Source organism: Megalopta genalis, chromosome 3 (assembly GCF_051020955.1).
Source record: "Megalopta genalis isolate 19385.01 chromosome 3, iyMegGena1_principal, whole genome shotgun sequence".
Taxonomy (NCBI): Eukaryota; Metazoa; Arthropoda; class Insecta; order Hymenoptera; family Halictidae; genus Megalopta; species Megalopta genalis.
In genome coordinates this window covers 8,161,652-8,178,024 of record NC_135015.1, presented here as the reverse complement: position 1 = coordinate 8,178,024, position 16,373 = coordinate 8,161,652, and the positions used below count along the sequence as shown (strand labels likewise).

Below are 16,373 nucleotides of genomic sequence, written 5' to 3'. Positions count from 1 at the left end.
AAGGAACCTCGCGTCTTCCGATGCTCGCGGAACGTGTCCGTCTTTTCGAACCGAACTCGCCCGACCAAGCGTGCAATTATACTGAAGAACATTTCCAAGTTAAATGTCTTTATCAACGTACGTAAGCTTTGTTCTTGATAACAAAATGAGCAAAAATTAGTTGTCGAGGTTGAGTTCAACGATTACTTGGAAAATGGATGGACAAATATCGTCTACCAAAATTTTGTGACATTGTTACATATTTTCGTTGGTTTCGTGTTTTCAGTGCTATATCTTCTTTAATGAGTTAGCAACGTCATCGAAGAATGTGCGAGTTAATGCAATTTATATGGGTTCGATTTTCTTCATATTTGGCTTAAATGTTCGCTTTTATAAAATATAATATTGCTGTTAAGAAATGGCAACATTTTGTGGTAGAACTAATTTGTTAAGTTGGAAGCTAATTGCTGAAATTAGTTATTATTAAATTATTTATTTAATTAACCAGTTAGCAACGCCTTCGAAAAATGTGCGAATTAATGCAATTTATATGGGTTCGATTTTCTTCATATTTGGCTTAAATGTTCGCTTTTATAAAATATAATATTGCTGTTAAGAAATGGCAACATTTTGTGGTAGAACTAATTTGTTAAGTTGGAAGCTAATTGCTGAAATTATTTATTATTAAATTATTTATTTAATTAACCAGTTAGCAACGCCTTCGAAAAATGTGCAAATTAATGCAGTTTATATGTGTTCGATTTTCTTCATATTTGGCTTAAATGTTCGCTTTTATAAAATATAATATCGCCGTTAAGAAATGGCAACATTTTGTGGTAGAACTAATTTGTTAAGTTGGAAGCTAATTGCTGAAATTATTTATTATTGAATTATTTATTTAATTAACCAGTTAGCAACGCCTTCGAAAAATGTGCAAATTAATGCAATTTATATGTGTACGATTTTCTTCATATTTGGCTTAAATGTTCGCTTTTATAAAATATAATATCGCTGTTAAGAAATTGCAACAGTTTGTGGTGGAACTAATTCGTTAAGTTGGAAGCTAATTGCTAAAATTATTTATTATTGAATTATTTATTTAATTAATCAGTTAGCAACGCCTTCGAAAAATGTGCGAGTTAATGCAATTTATATGTGTTCGATTTTCTTCATATTTTGCTTAAATATTCGCTTTTACAAAATATATAATTTAATATGAAATATCGCCGTGAAGAAATGGCAACATTTTGTGGCAGGACTAATTAAATTGGACTAGTTAGATTGGAAACTAATTGCTGAATTACGTTCTGAATGCAAAGTAAAAATAATTTGCACTAATTACGAGAAACAGGAGCCACAAAGAAGAAATTCTTTTTTTCCTTTAACCCCTTAACTTGTACGCTCGAGATAATTCGAGCGGCGTTGTATTTTATGCTGCTATAATTTTTCACACTCGAATATAATCGAGAATCGAAAATAACAATGTGAAAGCAAAGAAAAAAATCGTTTTATTGATATTTATCATTCACATGTGTAAGTTATAACACTTATTTATTCAAGAATAAAATATAGCCTTTTTCCATGGAACAAAAAAGCGCAGTATATCAAAATTCTCCACCAAAAAATAAAAGTTGAATCAGGAAAAAAATTCATTTTTTTCGCCGTTTTTTTTTCAAAAGAACTATGCATTAAGGGGTTAATAACTTCAATAATTTGGAGCAAGTATATCGACGCTCTCATTCGTTTAACGCGTCCACTGCTCTAAATTGTATCTCCTTATTTTTCTCATAAATCCCCGAGGAAACCATTAATTGCAGATGCCTGCACCGTGCATGCGAAAACAAAGATTCTTTAGAAAACCAGACGGCCACGGGAACGTTAAATCTCCCTAGGGCTAAAACGAGAAGGCAAACACGCGAGAAAAGAAGCCCGGCGAAATTGCATTCGCGACGTTGAAACGAACGTTCGGACGTCCGCGTCCCAAAGCGCGTCTCCAATTTGGAAGATCGCGGCTTGTTAATCTCCGCGGGGCATCGGTCGTAGTTCACGGCTCGGACGGTCTCGATAAACGATCCCCGTTTAAAGTGATAAACGACCGTGCACGCGCCACGGGTAGGTAAACAAAAGCACTGTGAATCGAGGCTGCTCCGACGCGGACCCGTGGACCCGCAGAAATAGGATAAACGTGGGGGAACGCGAATCTCGCCGGGCATGTGCGGATTCTAATTTTACGTACGGGTGGCTCTCGCCTCTGGCCAATCGAATCTGCCCGACAACACGGCCGTTCTAAAACCGTCCTCCTCTCTCGTGCGAGCACACGCGAACGCGCGCCACGGTGTTCAAATTTATCCGGCAGTTGGCGTTCCGACCGATGGGCATCCGCAGCGCTGCGATCGATTTCGGTGCCGGGACACGCCGCTGAACCAGCAACTCCAGAACCAGAAGCGGCGAGGAAAATGTTTCCTCGACCGTCGGCATGTAGGCTCTCCGATGTATCGACTATATTTCTTTCAGCGATTAACAGTCGGTAACTTTTCGCGGCAGTATACCTTATCTGCTCTGCTGACTACGTTCTGGCCGGTTTCTGTCTCGATAACTGCCCGCTTGGAAGACAAAATAGGGGATAGAAATATTTTTCTTTAGAAAATTTTATTTTCTAACGGTAAATCTATGTTTTCGTTTAAGGGTGGTCAGTCGGCTGAAAATCAAATAATAGTAATTTTCCCAAAAAAACAAAGAGGAAATATATTTCTTCAGTATTTTTGAGTAACAAAAGAAATCTTTCTTGTGAAATAATGATCGGACTGCAAAATCCACACACAATTTCACACCAATCATAGTAAAATTTCAGCTTGAGAATTTCAGTTTTTCCGAGTTATTATGATTTTAGCAGTAATTAACTACACTATAGCTGTATACAAGGTGAAACGATGGCAATATTATTGGGAGAAATAATATACTGCAACGGAAAGCAGTAATAATTTCGTTCCACAAAATTCTGGTGATATACAAAACCCCAGCTAGAGCCCAATTAATTAATGTTAAAATCAAAATAACTCGAACAAAAATGGAGTTATCAAGTTTAAATTTTTACTATGATCTATGATACGATGATACGGTTTACGTGATATTGAAGCAAATTGTATATGTATTTTGCAATCCGATAATTTTTCATAAGAAAATTTTCTTTTGTTACTCAAAAATGAAAGTTGGGAAATTAATTTGTACATAATTCGATTCTGTGTAAAAGATATATTTTTTCAAAATTTTATTCGAAAAATTACTAGTATTTGATATTCAGCTGATGTACCTACCCCCTCCCCCTAAAGTTGCTGTAATTATAAAGACGCTTCTATAGAGAATAACCACAAATTGCAAATTTTTTAAGTCTAACGTACATTCTAATAAAAATAGGAATGAGTTTAAATAAATTCTGTCTTGTTATTTATATAAAGCGACACATACCAATCTCTTTTAATAATCAGTTGGTTTAGTGTTAATGATTTTGTTTCAATGTCACCTATGTTTCTTTATCATCGTGTTGCTAATCAGAAAATACATTCGGATAACGTGACCATGGAGCGATCTCGATTTGCAAAATTAAAGATTTATGTAAAACTTATGTCTGATGTGACTACAGGATTTTAGTCAGGTGATTTAGGACTTCAAACCGTGATAAATTTGTATTAAGTAGGGTTAAAAGTTTAGACTAATATTTAATGCTAAACCAACCGTGGACAAAAATGATTGATGCGAGTAGCTTCACAAGAATAAAAAGATTACAGTTACGTATGCCTTTCATCATTCTCGTCATAATATAGGCTAGAAGTAAGAAATTTGTTCAATAATTCCGTGCGAGAGTCTTTATAAAGTCAACAGTTTAGCGTTAAAGGGACGGAAATTGCAATATCTTCGAAATATCGTTTAAATTATACTATTTTCTACAAAATCACATTATTGACGCAGTACAATAAATTCTCCCCAATTCTTTTCTAAACAAAAATGTTTTGTAAAACAATTTGTGAAGAGGAGATACGATTATTCGAGTCTCGCAACTTATTTTAATAGTTGCCGATTCTCGACAATTATAAAAACGACGGAAAATTACAGAGAATTTACTACACTCAAGAAAAATTCACTTCCGCGAAGAAATTAAAACTCCTCTGAAATCGTCTTCGCGAATGCTCGAAGTCTCGCGGATGAAACGAACTAAACGGAAACATCTCGTCTCGAAGATTAGGTTGATAATCGGTGAGTAAACGTTGCCTCACCTACGTGCGGATGACGTGGCACTCGATGCTGATTTCATTGTACGGTACCAAGAGCATTGTGCTGAAAGCATTAAAGTATCCTGCGAAGACTGCTGACCAGAGTGAAGGGTAATGGTATCTCTTTTCCTATGAACATGAATAGAACTTTTTCCAAGACAGCGCGCGGTAACAACGCTTCTTGCGCGTAGAAGAAGAACACGTCCGAGAGGTTCTCGGGAAGCACAAGACTGTGTAATTCTCGCAGCTCCGATTCGGAATAATTTCGATTCTCGCGCAGCGCCTGTATTAATTGCACGGTCCAACCGCTCGATAGAATGTTTTATTAATTTCGCGAAAACCGGCGCTATGCGTGTTGATCACGCGACCGTGACACATTGCCCGAGGGACTGAAGTACGCACGCAATGATCTGATACGCGTCCGCCGCCGCGAACGAGCTAATTGCCGCGCGCGGAGGGTCAGCCGCGACTTTTTTTTCGACGTAGCGGTTTTTCCGGCCGGTTTACGATTGACACGTGTCCACAAACGATTCAATTAAATTTCCCTGTGGGAGGATGCAGTCGGCCGGTCTGCCACCGTGTAATCAGCAAACAGTATACGCGACGCGCGCTCTTCTCCCTCCTTCTGTCGTCACGTTTCGCTGGCTCCGTTATGATCGGCGAACATCAACGGGATATGTTTGCACAGCGGAAAGCTTTTTCTTGATGCCATACTATCGGGTGATCTCGATGGTGACAACATCGGCCGAGTCTTGCAGACGTACGGCTCCGTGCTCCGCCTAATGGTACTCGGAATCTCGAACGTTCAACCCTTTCGCTACTACGGGTGACTATAGTCACCCGCCACGAAACGACACCCGCATACGATGGGTGACTATAGTCACCCGCCACAAAACGACACCCGCATACGATGGGTGACTATAGTCACCCGCCACAAAACGACACCCGCATACGATGGGTGACTATAGTCACCCGCCACAAAACGACACCCGCATACGATGGGTGACTATAGTCACCCGCCACAAAACGACACCCACATACGATGGGTGACTATAGTCACCCGCCACAAAACGACACCCGCATACGATGGGTGACTATAGTCATTTGTCGCAGGGATTACTGCGACGGTTTATATAAAATAATCCGAGAGAGTTTTTTTTGGTTTTTATATAACGAGAACTTTAATATAACTTGTAACAAAAGGCGATGAGGTACAGTGTGTAGAAGGTAAAGGTAAACGAGTGACGGATGAGACAGAAATATGAACACGTTGAGAGTCGGAGGAAAACTTGCTAACTGACGTCTCCCAACAGATGTGAACGACACCAAATCCACCCATGTAACCTTTACACTCAGGAAAGAGATATGCCCACCGGTAAAAATAAACAACAAACAAATACCACAAGCAGAATCAGTGAAATACCTTGGCATACACCTGGACCGAAGACTAAATTGGAGGAAACACATCTGGCAAAAAAGGAAACAACTAGGCACACAATTGCGCAAAATGTATTGGCTATTAGGACCCAAATCAAAATTGTCAATTCAAAGCAAAATAATAATCTATAAATGCGTCGTAAAACCGATATGGATATATGGAATACAATTATGGGGCTCATCCTCCGTGTCCAACATCGAGATCCTCGAGAGATTTCAGGCGAAACTTCTCCGCATGATAACAAACTCCCCATGGTATATAACGAATAATAACATACGCAATGACCTACAGATACCTACCGTCAAAAATGAAATTAAAAACTTTACCGACAAATACACTGTCAAACTCGAACTTCACCCAAACATGTTAGCAAACGAACTACTAAATGAACAGACTGATACGCGCAGACTCAAAAGATTCAAACCGCTAGACAATAGACACAGATTTCAAGATACTCGAGGTGCAATACTAGACAAGTAGGAAATAAGTTAATCTCAAAAACAAAACGTGATAAAACCTTTATAGCAATTATATTAGCTAGAAGAAAACCAATGAAGATATGAGCCAGTGGGCGAAATATCTACAGATTATGAGTAAATAGCTATAAAATCTTGCTTATTGTTATTTTGTAACAGATTGCAGATGTACTTATCAAAATAATAATAAAAAAAAAAAAACTGACGTCTCCCGGTCGAGAGGTCTTCGTATTTATTGGGGAGAACGTATCGAAATTGGTAAGGGAAAGTCCTTGGGAAGGGCGAAGGCCTTTCCCGAAGATTTTCCGACCGGGGTGATCCGGGACCTATGGTCCGAAGCTGTGTCCCAACGTTTTTATTGTTTTATCGCGGTGTGTACGCCTTGCGTCGGGAAAACCCGAAAAAGGCATATGCACACCCCGTTTTTGGAGGACGTGTCTTTTTATGTCTGGTCCGCCACAGTCACTTGCCACAAGATGCCACCTATACACGACGGGTGACTATAGTCACCGGTAACAACAATGGAACCAGAAGTTAAAACAAGGGCTATCGCCTCGCTTTCCTCTGTTCGCAGACGCTATCATCTACCAAAAACTACGATCAATTGTAATAAATCTGGTCGTATCGATCCAACGTTTTTGAAGCAAAAGACTTGGCCCCGAATGCTGAAGACTGCGCGCGCTTAACCCTTTGCAGTCGAAGCTATTCGAATTCGAAATCCAAAACATAATTTCTGATCTACGGTATTTCTATTTTATATAATTTATCGCGACTCATGCGTATGAAATTGGGCCTATTGGCAAGTACAATGCAATTTTAGTAGTCTTTTTTAAAGTATAAACGAGTTCGATGCTCTTCGAATGATTTTGAAAAATAGCATGCCAATTTTTAGTGGCGCCTCAGAGTCGCCATTCGAGTGCAAAGGGTTAACGTTCCTGCTTTCGGCAGGGTGCTCCGTTCTACACGAGGGACTCCGCGGCGAGGCCCGCCGTAGCGAAAGGGTTAACGAGCAAATCGCAGACGCTGCGTGACAAATTGAAGTTGTATCGACAGCAAACGCGGCAGGTCTATCGATTGGAATAACGCGACATTGATACGAGTTAGGAATGCTTGAGTATAGACAAGCTACCTGTTTGCAGTTACACCGTAGCAAACACTTAACCCCTTGGGTGCCATTATCTTCACAGTTAGAAACGATCGAATGTTCCTCGATTGTAACGAGTTCTTGATAGACGAGAAATATTTATATTTCTAGAACTTATATTTCTTAACACGTTCCCTGCCGCGTGGGGCGTATACGCCCCACGCTGAACTTTCCGTTCAAGCCATTTGGTATTATCATTGTAAAATGAAGAATTTTTTAAAAATTCATTATGCAGTCAATTATGGACATCTTAATACTATTGCTGATGCCCTCATTTAATCGTGGGGCGTATACGCCCCACGCGGCGTGATGGTCAATTTTTCTTTACTGTAACTTGTTTTAACTGCATTTCTCTTATTCCGATCAGTCATTTATTCGCGTGTCGTTGACACAATACTTACTGCTTCATTGAAGCTGGGATTGATTTATAGTTCTATAGTACTGTAAAAGTTGTAACATTCTGCGATAGTTGTGTGGATAAACCACACTTATGTTTGCCATGTTTTAACAAAGTTCATCGTAACATCCCTTTGTAATCGCATACAAACTTGAATTTAACTAAAATGTTATATTCTAAACTAATATAGGCATGATAAAAAAAATTATATGTGAGGATGCAACTCGCTTGGCATAATAATGATCAGCCAGGTATTTGTTAAAGTAATTCCTAGAAAAATAAATTTATTGGTTTGCTGTGTTATGCATGTTAAACTATACAACCTTTCCTTGATAATTATGATTTTTGCACTATTTTAATTATTGTAAAGCATACGCCAGAAACAAAATAATACAAATGTAAAAAACTTTGAAAGTCTTCAAAAAACGGTCTGGCAGGGAACGTGTTAAGAACGTGTTTACTCGAATGTTTAAACATTGACAAGCGGAGCAGAGAGTTTTATTCCGACTCAAGAGAGCGAACTAACATTCATTCGTAGAAACTCGCGTAGAAATCTCCATTATGAGTCGGACTCTGTGGCAAGGGATAAATAAAGGAACTAGAACTTTCATAAAATAATTTATAGAAACTGAACACCTGCAACGTTAACTTCTCCGGCAATAATTTATCGCAACCGACACTTATGCTCGAATATTATCGCGGTTTTATTTCATATTGATCACCATGCTTTCCTGGCGGTAATGCACAAGTAATACTTCAAAGTGGGAGAAGTGGGTAAAGTGTGCGAAGGAATCCGGAGAAAGCATACGTGTGTGCTTTGTGAGTAAAAGCAACGATTTCATAAATCGTATCGAGCTCAGGGGTACATGCTTGTGAAAATCGTCAAGTGATTTGGAATTGAACAAAAAAATGTGCCGCCGATCGCACCACTCATTGTGACTGGGCTCGCGATAAATGTGTTCTCCGTGGAGTGGGCAGATACACGTCATCCTCGCGTTTCTTTATCTGTCCACTTACAGCCGATACAGTTGTCGCATCTGTAATTGAGATCTCGTGAATGGGTTGCGCCATCACCTCATTGCCACTTCGACAAATGTAATCGACTATTTTTCTCTGTCGTCGTCGGCGAAACGAAAAACGGAATTCGTTTCGAATAGCGTTCTCCGTCGAAAAAACTGACCGAACCTTTGTTTCATCTTACCTAACTTAATTTGTTCCTCGTGTCGAAGCGACACGATGGCAAAAGTGTGGTAAGGTAAACGGACGTGAGAAATTAACGGTGATTTATACACGAGATGAAACATCAACCATAATTTAGTGAAATATATGTCAATATTTTTACTAAAATATAGAAGTCAATTTTTTTACTGTTTGAGTTCATATAGGGTAGTAGAGTCGGTTACTAATACTTAAAAAAGTTCAATAGTAATTGCAACATCAACCATAATTTAGTAAAATAGAAGTCAATATTTATACTAAAATATAGAAGTCAATTTTTTTACTTTTTGAGTTCACATAGGGTAGTAGAGTCGGTTACTAATACTTAAAAAAGTTCAATAGTAATTGCAACATCAACCATAATTTAGTAAAATAGAAGTCAATATTTATACTAAAATATAAGAATCAATTTTCTTACTTTTTGAGTTCACATAGGGTAGTAGAGTCGGTTACTAATACTTAAAAAAGTTCAATAGTAATTGCAACATCAACCATAATTTATTAAAATAGAAGTCAATATTTATACTAAAATATAAGAATCAATTTTCTTACTTTTTGAGTTCACATAGGGTAGTAGAGTCGATTACTAATACTTAAAAGAATTCAATAATAATTGCATCTTTTTATTCAGAAATAAACAAAATAAAAAAATACAAAGATTTAATATTTCTTATTCGATCAATATAAAGTCACCCAATTTCTAGAAATAGAAGTTTGAATTTTAGGACAGAAGGGCCGAAATACTTATTTGTACATGTAACAATAAAATTTGATCGGCTTTCTGAAGCTGAAATTCGGTCGAATGCATAGCAATGTAGCGAATAATGGAAAGCGGCCAGAAGTTTACAGAAAACAATGGGACACGTTGCACAAGCGAATTAAATCGTGTGTTTTCTCTGTTACAGGTGAGTCACGGATCGGATACTGACATATTTATGCGCGGCACGATCGACGATCGGGATCGATCGTGCGCTCAGCGCGACGCGGAAATGTTCAGCCGAAAATCAGGTAATCGTGCACGATTTCTAGACACGTGGGATACGGGCCCAGCTTCGTCGGAAGATGAAGACATTTCGTCGGGGACGTTACTGCCGCGCGAAAAAGTAAAAGGGACTGGCATTTACGATCGCGCTTTCACCTGGACTGATATTTAGAGACCGCGAGGATCGGGACGGAGAAAATAGCGACGGAGGCGCCTGACATTTATGCGTTTCGTCCTAATAAGCGTAACGCAATAAATATTCGTCATGATGAAAATAAATTAGCGGAACGCACGAGTGTGCGTCGGCCTCGGTCGTATCATCCGCGCGAAAGTCATTATACGTAGAACGCATCGCAATCGCGAAATCATTGTCTTTACACGAACGCTGCTGCGCGATCCTTTATCTTCCGCTGGCCTTTTTGCCGCGTTTGGCAACGATCGCCGGCGTGATTAACGATTCGAAATAGATTTGGCTTCTACGCGAGCGTTGTGCGGGATTCATTGTGTTAGGATCGTTTCATCGATGTTTAAATCTACGTGGAAAAGATGCATCTAACATTTCATGCGGTTGCGCAAACTTAGCTCTGCGACGTTGAATTACTTGAATTCATTCGTTTCTGCGATTGTTAGTCATTGTCTGCGGCAACGCGGATACTTGTTAGCCTTAGTTCGAATGGGAAGCATTCGGTGCCGATTGTTGGGCCTTGTTTTATTTTTCAACGTTAGACCGATGTCGCAATTTTCGGTAAGAAACCGATGCAAATGATTCTCGACGAAAGATTTCGATAGTCTTAACCACTTGACATACAATGACGTCTGGGAGACGTCATTTACTTCATGTGCCATTGTAGACTTTGACGTCTCCAAGACGTCAAGAACTGTATTCGGCGAACGCCGTGCATTTCATTATTAGATTCTTTAATTGTTTCGGTCGTGCATTGATGCTGTTTTGTTTAGACTGTTGGAGATGCTTTCCCCCTCCTAACAGTACCGATAAACAAAATTGCATCGACAAATAAAACCGACCTGTGTTCTGGAGTATAATCGTGGAATGGGAGGTGTAGACAAGCAGGACCAATCTTTTGCATGTTTCCCCCTCATGAGAAAATGTGCAAAAGGATATAAAAAAATATTTTTTTATATGTTTGATGTAGCTATTTATAATGCTTATGTTTTATATTCCAAATTGCCTACTTCACAAAAGCAATCGATTGTGAATTTTCGATTGAATATTGCAGAAGACATGCTTTGTAATTTGTCCCTGCCGGACTATCCGACACGCGGCAGACGGTCGCAAAGTGAATGCCCAACTCGGTTACAAGCAAAATATTGGACACATTTTCCTGAACATATACCCGCGACAAATAAAAAGCAACATCCTGCAAAAAGATGCCATGTTTGCGTAAAACATAATATAAGAAATGAAACAATTTGGCAGTGTAAAATATGCCTCGTTCCGCTACATATTACTAAATGCTTTGAGATGTGTCACACATTACAAAATTATTAAATTATTATTTTATACTATTACTTAATTGTTGTACACTAACACTATACTTCAACCCTATTGAATGTTATATAGCAATGTAACTTTAAAAAGAAAAGGCCCTGTTTCTGAGCTTGTACATGAGTGTCCAGTTGAGCCAAATTAAATAGTATTCTTCGGACGCGTCGATGCACATTTTATCCGTATGTCAAGTGGTTAATATTTCAGCAATATCATGTATGATGCAACACTTCTAATGATGTTCGCTTCTAATTAGATCGGAGATTTAGTCGTTATCAATCTCGATAGGTCTGTCAGTCCTTTTATCGTCGATGAGATTAAAATCAAAAATCAAACAAATAAAACATCGCACTTTCATTGTTGTAAAAATCAAATACAGTGAACTGTTTTAAAATGACGTGTTCGATCTCCAGTATCTAATGATCTTCTGTTTTAACCCAGTAACTGAAGCGGAATATTTGCGCGGCGCAATAAATTCGACGAGTACTGTGACCTATTTAAGTTAATCAGTCGAAAATGCTTATCTGCTTGTTAGCGAGTTAGAGGATTCGGTAGGTTCGATGGGATAATCAGAGGTGGTGTCGAAATTAGAGTCACGAGATTTGCGGATCTTGAGAGCTAGAGGATTCAGAGTCCCAAATGCGTAACGATGCAGTTAGATCCTCTAACACAGGAAGAAAGCATTTTCACCACTTTACACGCAACAATTGTAACGTTAAACACGGGTTGCCGATCGTGTAATTTCAAAATATACAAGCAAAGTGGAACCGTTGCTGTAAATCAAAGCTACGCCGTGTATAGTATTCATAAATAACGCAACGCCGTGCCATTAATATAAAAGAGAGTCTAAAATTCGAAGCGTGAAGTTTCCAAGTGATGCAATAAATATTTCCAGTAGCGGGGAAATTGGAAAGTTCTGTGCCAGGTTCCTCGAATAAATAGAATCTAAATTAGATTTCCTGATTGTTGAATTGTGTGTGATGTAGAGTCGAACGTGGAATATTTTTTTTGGGCCGTAAGAAAGTTCATGCCACCATTTATGTAACTACATATTGCGGCTAAGGTAAAATAACGTCCGATCAGAATAATGCGTCGAGGCTCGACGTTGGCGTATTATAGTCTTGCGTTCCGTAGTTAATAGAACTTCCATCTCTTCTTAATGAAAGCTATTCTTAACGGTTTCACACAAAAGAGCTGGCGCAGTTATTAATTTTAAATTTTATGGATGGTTTTAGTAGACTGTTATTACGGAACATAGTTTTCTTGTATTCTATTTACTTAAAACTGTAATTTTTATCGTCCGTAAACTGCGCGTAAACCACTCCGCGAAAAATGCTTAATTAACACTGAATCTATCGTGGCAATCAATATGATCGGTCTAATATTTTTTATTCTCAGATTGTTGAGATTACGAAGACCGTTTCTTAAAAAACCATTGAACGAATTCCTTCGTTCGAGCATAAATTATAAGGAAAATAGCTCTTAGCATTCTTATAAAGCAGCACACGTTAATTACTTTAGAGCAAATAATTGATCTGACATCAAAAATTCCAATTAAGTTTTATCACTTGCAGTGATCAGTCGATTTATAATCAACTAAAAATAGTATTTTTAATGAATTGCCAATTCAAATGTTACACTCGACTTGAAGAATTAGCGAAGGTCAACGCCTCAATATCTCAACAACTATTAATTACCCGACACTAATTCGATTTTTAAGCTGGTAAATGGTGTTCCCGTTTTAAGATATCTACATTATCCGTTGGCTAGGCTTCGAATAATTTGCAGACGCGTGCAGAACGCTTTCTTTCGATTCTTTCGCGCGGCTCACGACAGCCGGCTGTTTTAGAAAACGCAAAACATATTTCGACATCTCACGGATTTTCTGCGTGCTGGAAAAAGCGGACTTTCTCCTGTCGGCGGCGGCAGCTCGCCATCATTAAGAATAAAAATACAGTTCCACGTTCTTTTTCTTCTGTCATTAATAACAAACGCGTCGGTATACTGCACCCGACGCCTGCAAATCCGGAACGCCGGTTCTCTCGTGGTTAATTGTTACCCGCGGGTATGCAAAAATAGTTAATACGATTGGTGATGATCAATTAGCTTTAATTACGCCTCTTAATTACTATGTTACCGGGCCCGGTACTATTACATTCAAACATACTTCGAAGTTAATTATCGCGCGATACACATCGCGATTCTTCTCGAGCCTTGACTAAACTTTATGGTCGTTTTTTTTTCGATCTCCTTCGAGCTTCACAGGTTTCTTTATTAATACGCGTTAGAATGTTCAGTATGCGGAGAAATTACACATAATTATCTTATTTCGAGTATTAACCTAATGAGAAATTCGTATATAAATATCACGAGAAATACAACATAATTGTATAGGCCAATTGGTAGTTTGTCCAGCAGAAGAAAACAAATACGGTGTGTATCATAACATGTGGAACATGATTCGTAAGAGTTCATTTATCCCATTTGAGCTTATTTCAAGTTATAATTATTTTTCACGTGATGATTTTATATCCGCTGTTCAATAAAATCGCCATAATTTATTTGATTGGAAAAGTTGAGATCAACGAAGTTCTTTTCCAATCGATTGATTATTCGCGTAATTTCTCGTTGGTTTGACCACTCATGCGAATTCACCTAATCCCACATTCTACCGAATCCATCGATTCATTTCGGGTTCACTGGAAACCGAATTATTTGTCTAAACCCGCCATCACTGGTGTCAGCTTAATCGTTCTTTTCTTCCGTTACCGCCGTTTGTGTTTCGGCTTAAACGAATCCGATGCTGTCCGCTCGCCGGCTAAAACGGATTTTGTCTCCTTTCAGCCAAGTTCTTCCCGTTTTTCGTCGGTCATTAATCTGTCTGAAGCGTTTTCTGCTCGTTAAAAGTGATGAAAACCGCGCTTACCTTCTCGGGGGGACTGCAATCTACGACACTGATCGTAATTTGAGTGTATTTCTATTAAAACTGCTTCAAGATGCTTTTCAATCTTCTCCGAGCTACGTTCCAGCTCGTACGATGAATTCTGTTATGTAGTCATCCTTGTATACAGGGTGGACCGGAATTCGTGGTACAACCGAGCAGCGAGTTATTCTACGTGGAAAACTAAGACAAAAATTTGCTATAACATTTTTTTATCCGGGGCTCCGTTCTCGAGAAAATCGACTTTAAAGTTTGTTCATCTTTGTAAAGGATTTCGTTGTCGTTGCTAAACATTAATTGAGCCGTTTATTTTGAAAGTGGCATAAGTCACTTTACCGTAATGAAAAGTGGTGATTTTTTAATGTTTATACGAAATTATTTATACTGAGAAAAATATCAGTATCCTGAGATAACAAAACGAACGACATGCTAACGAAAGTTAGCATCCATATTTTTAAATGTGTTAAAACGCAAACCCTTAAATATATCGACTTAAAAACAAAGTGACTTATGCCACTTTCAAAATAAACGGCTCAATTGTTGCGAACTGTGTATAGTCCTCACGCGACAAGAAGGCGCCTTTATGATTACATTCCCCCTCTTACTAGTTGCGCAGTGGAGCAGCCAGTAAGTGGGGGAAATGTAAATACAAAGCAGCCTTCCTGTCGCGTGAGGACTGTACATTGTTCGCAACGATTTACGTTTGGCAACGACATCTAAATCCTTTAGAAAGATGAACAAACTTTAACATCTATTTTCTTGGAAACGGAGCCGCTGGATACAAAAATTTAACCCTAATTTTTTTTCTTATTTTTTCACGTAGACTAACTCACTGCTCGGTTGTGCTACGAATTCCGACCCACCCTGTATGACGTGTGAATGCGTAATGAAATGACATCCGCGCAGCTGTGGACTATTTTTTACGATGTGCTCACGAAGTATAATAGAACTCGAGAGATACACGTAGTACGCCCAGTCATCATTTGCAAGACATTTGCTTCAGGCAAGTGTTTGTTTCAGAGTAGAATACATTAGTCGATTAGCTGTTTTTGTCGAATATAACGTACGAAGAAAAGTTGCTGTTTAAATTGCAATTTTTGAGAAGATTAGAACATATTCGTAAATTTTATATGGAGGCCAAGACGGAATAGAACGAATAAATAAAAACAAAATATATAAATAATTATTATAAAAAGAGTTTAGGTTAGATTGTATACTTGTCATCGCTGACTTTTTACGACACATTTTACGTACATACTTTTCGAACAACAAATGCAACATCTAACTGGTTAGGTAGATAGTCAGACGGTAGATCTTGACGTATATTGCAACGAATTAGAATAAACTGCAATTAGGATTAATTTTTTTTCCTTGCTTTATGCTTCTACTTAATCTAGATGAAACGGTACGTTGAACACACACTTCCTAAGCATTTCTTAACGTTATGAACGTATATACAATTTTGCTGCCTATTCGGAGATAAGGATTGTGAGAAGTTGTCTTCTTTTGTTTTGTCCTAAATGGTGATACAATTTTGCTGTACCATATTAACGTTTAATTTACTGAGCACAAAAAACAGCTGTTTTATATCAGGTTATAAAAGTAACAATAAGACATTTATTCTAAATTTTTAACAAGCGTTATTGCAACATTTGCCGTAAGTAACATATAAATTGAATAAATAACTCATAAATGAGCCGTTTATTTTGAAAGTGGCACAAGTCACTTCGTTCTTAAGTCGATATATTTAAGGGTTTGCGTTTTAACACGTTTAAAAATATGGATGCTAACTTTCGAGAAGATTTACTTGTATTTGTTATATCAGTATAAATAATTTCGTAGAAACATTAAAAAATCACCACTTTTCATTACGGTAAAGTGACTGATGCCACTTTCAAAATGAACGACTCAAATGTATCTTTACGATACGAATATTCGTGAATTAAAAAATTAGCGACCCGTCATTTTGACGGGTTTCGTAAATCTAGCGTTAACGAAACATTAGGTAAGCGTCTGTTTCTTT

The 16,373-nt window shown here is 38.2% G+C and overlaps 1 protein-coding gene across 17 annotated transcripts in view; it reads left to right on the top strand.

Annotated features, from left to right (window-relative positions):
- LOC143259034 (uncharacterized) overlaps positions 1 to 16,373 on the top strand; it is a 448,485-nt gene that overhangs the window by 96,179 nt on the left and 335,933 nt on the right. For 5 of the 17 annotated variants that reach the window (XM_076519802.1, XM_076519795.1, XM_076519791.1 and 2 more), the window contains one exon: positions 9,826 to 9,928. The exons of the other annotated variants lie outside the window; for them this stretch is intronic. In XM_076519802.1, the coding sequence (XP_076375917.1) occupies positions 9,826 to 9,928 (103 nt within the window). The remainder of the gene's footprint in view (positions 1 to 9,825; positions 9,929 to 16,373) is intronic. 17 annotated transcript variants of the gene reach the window in all.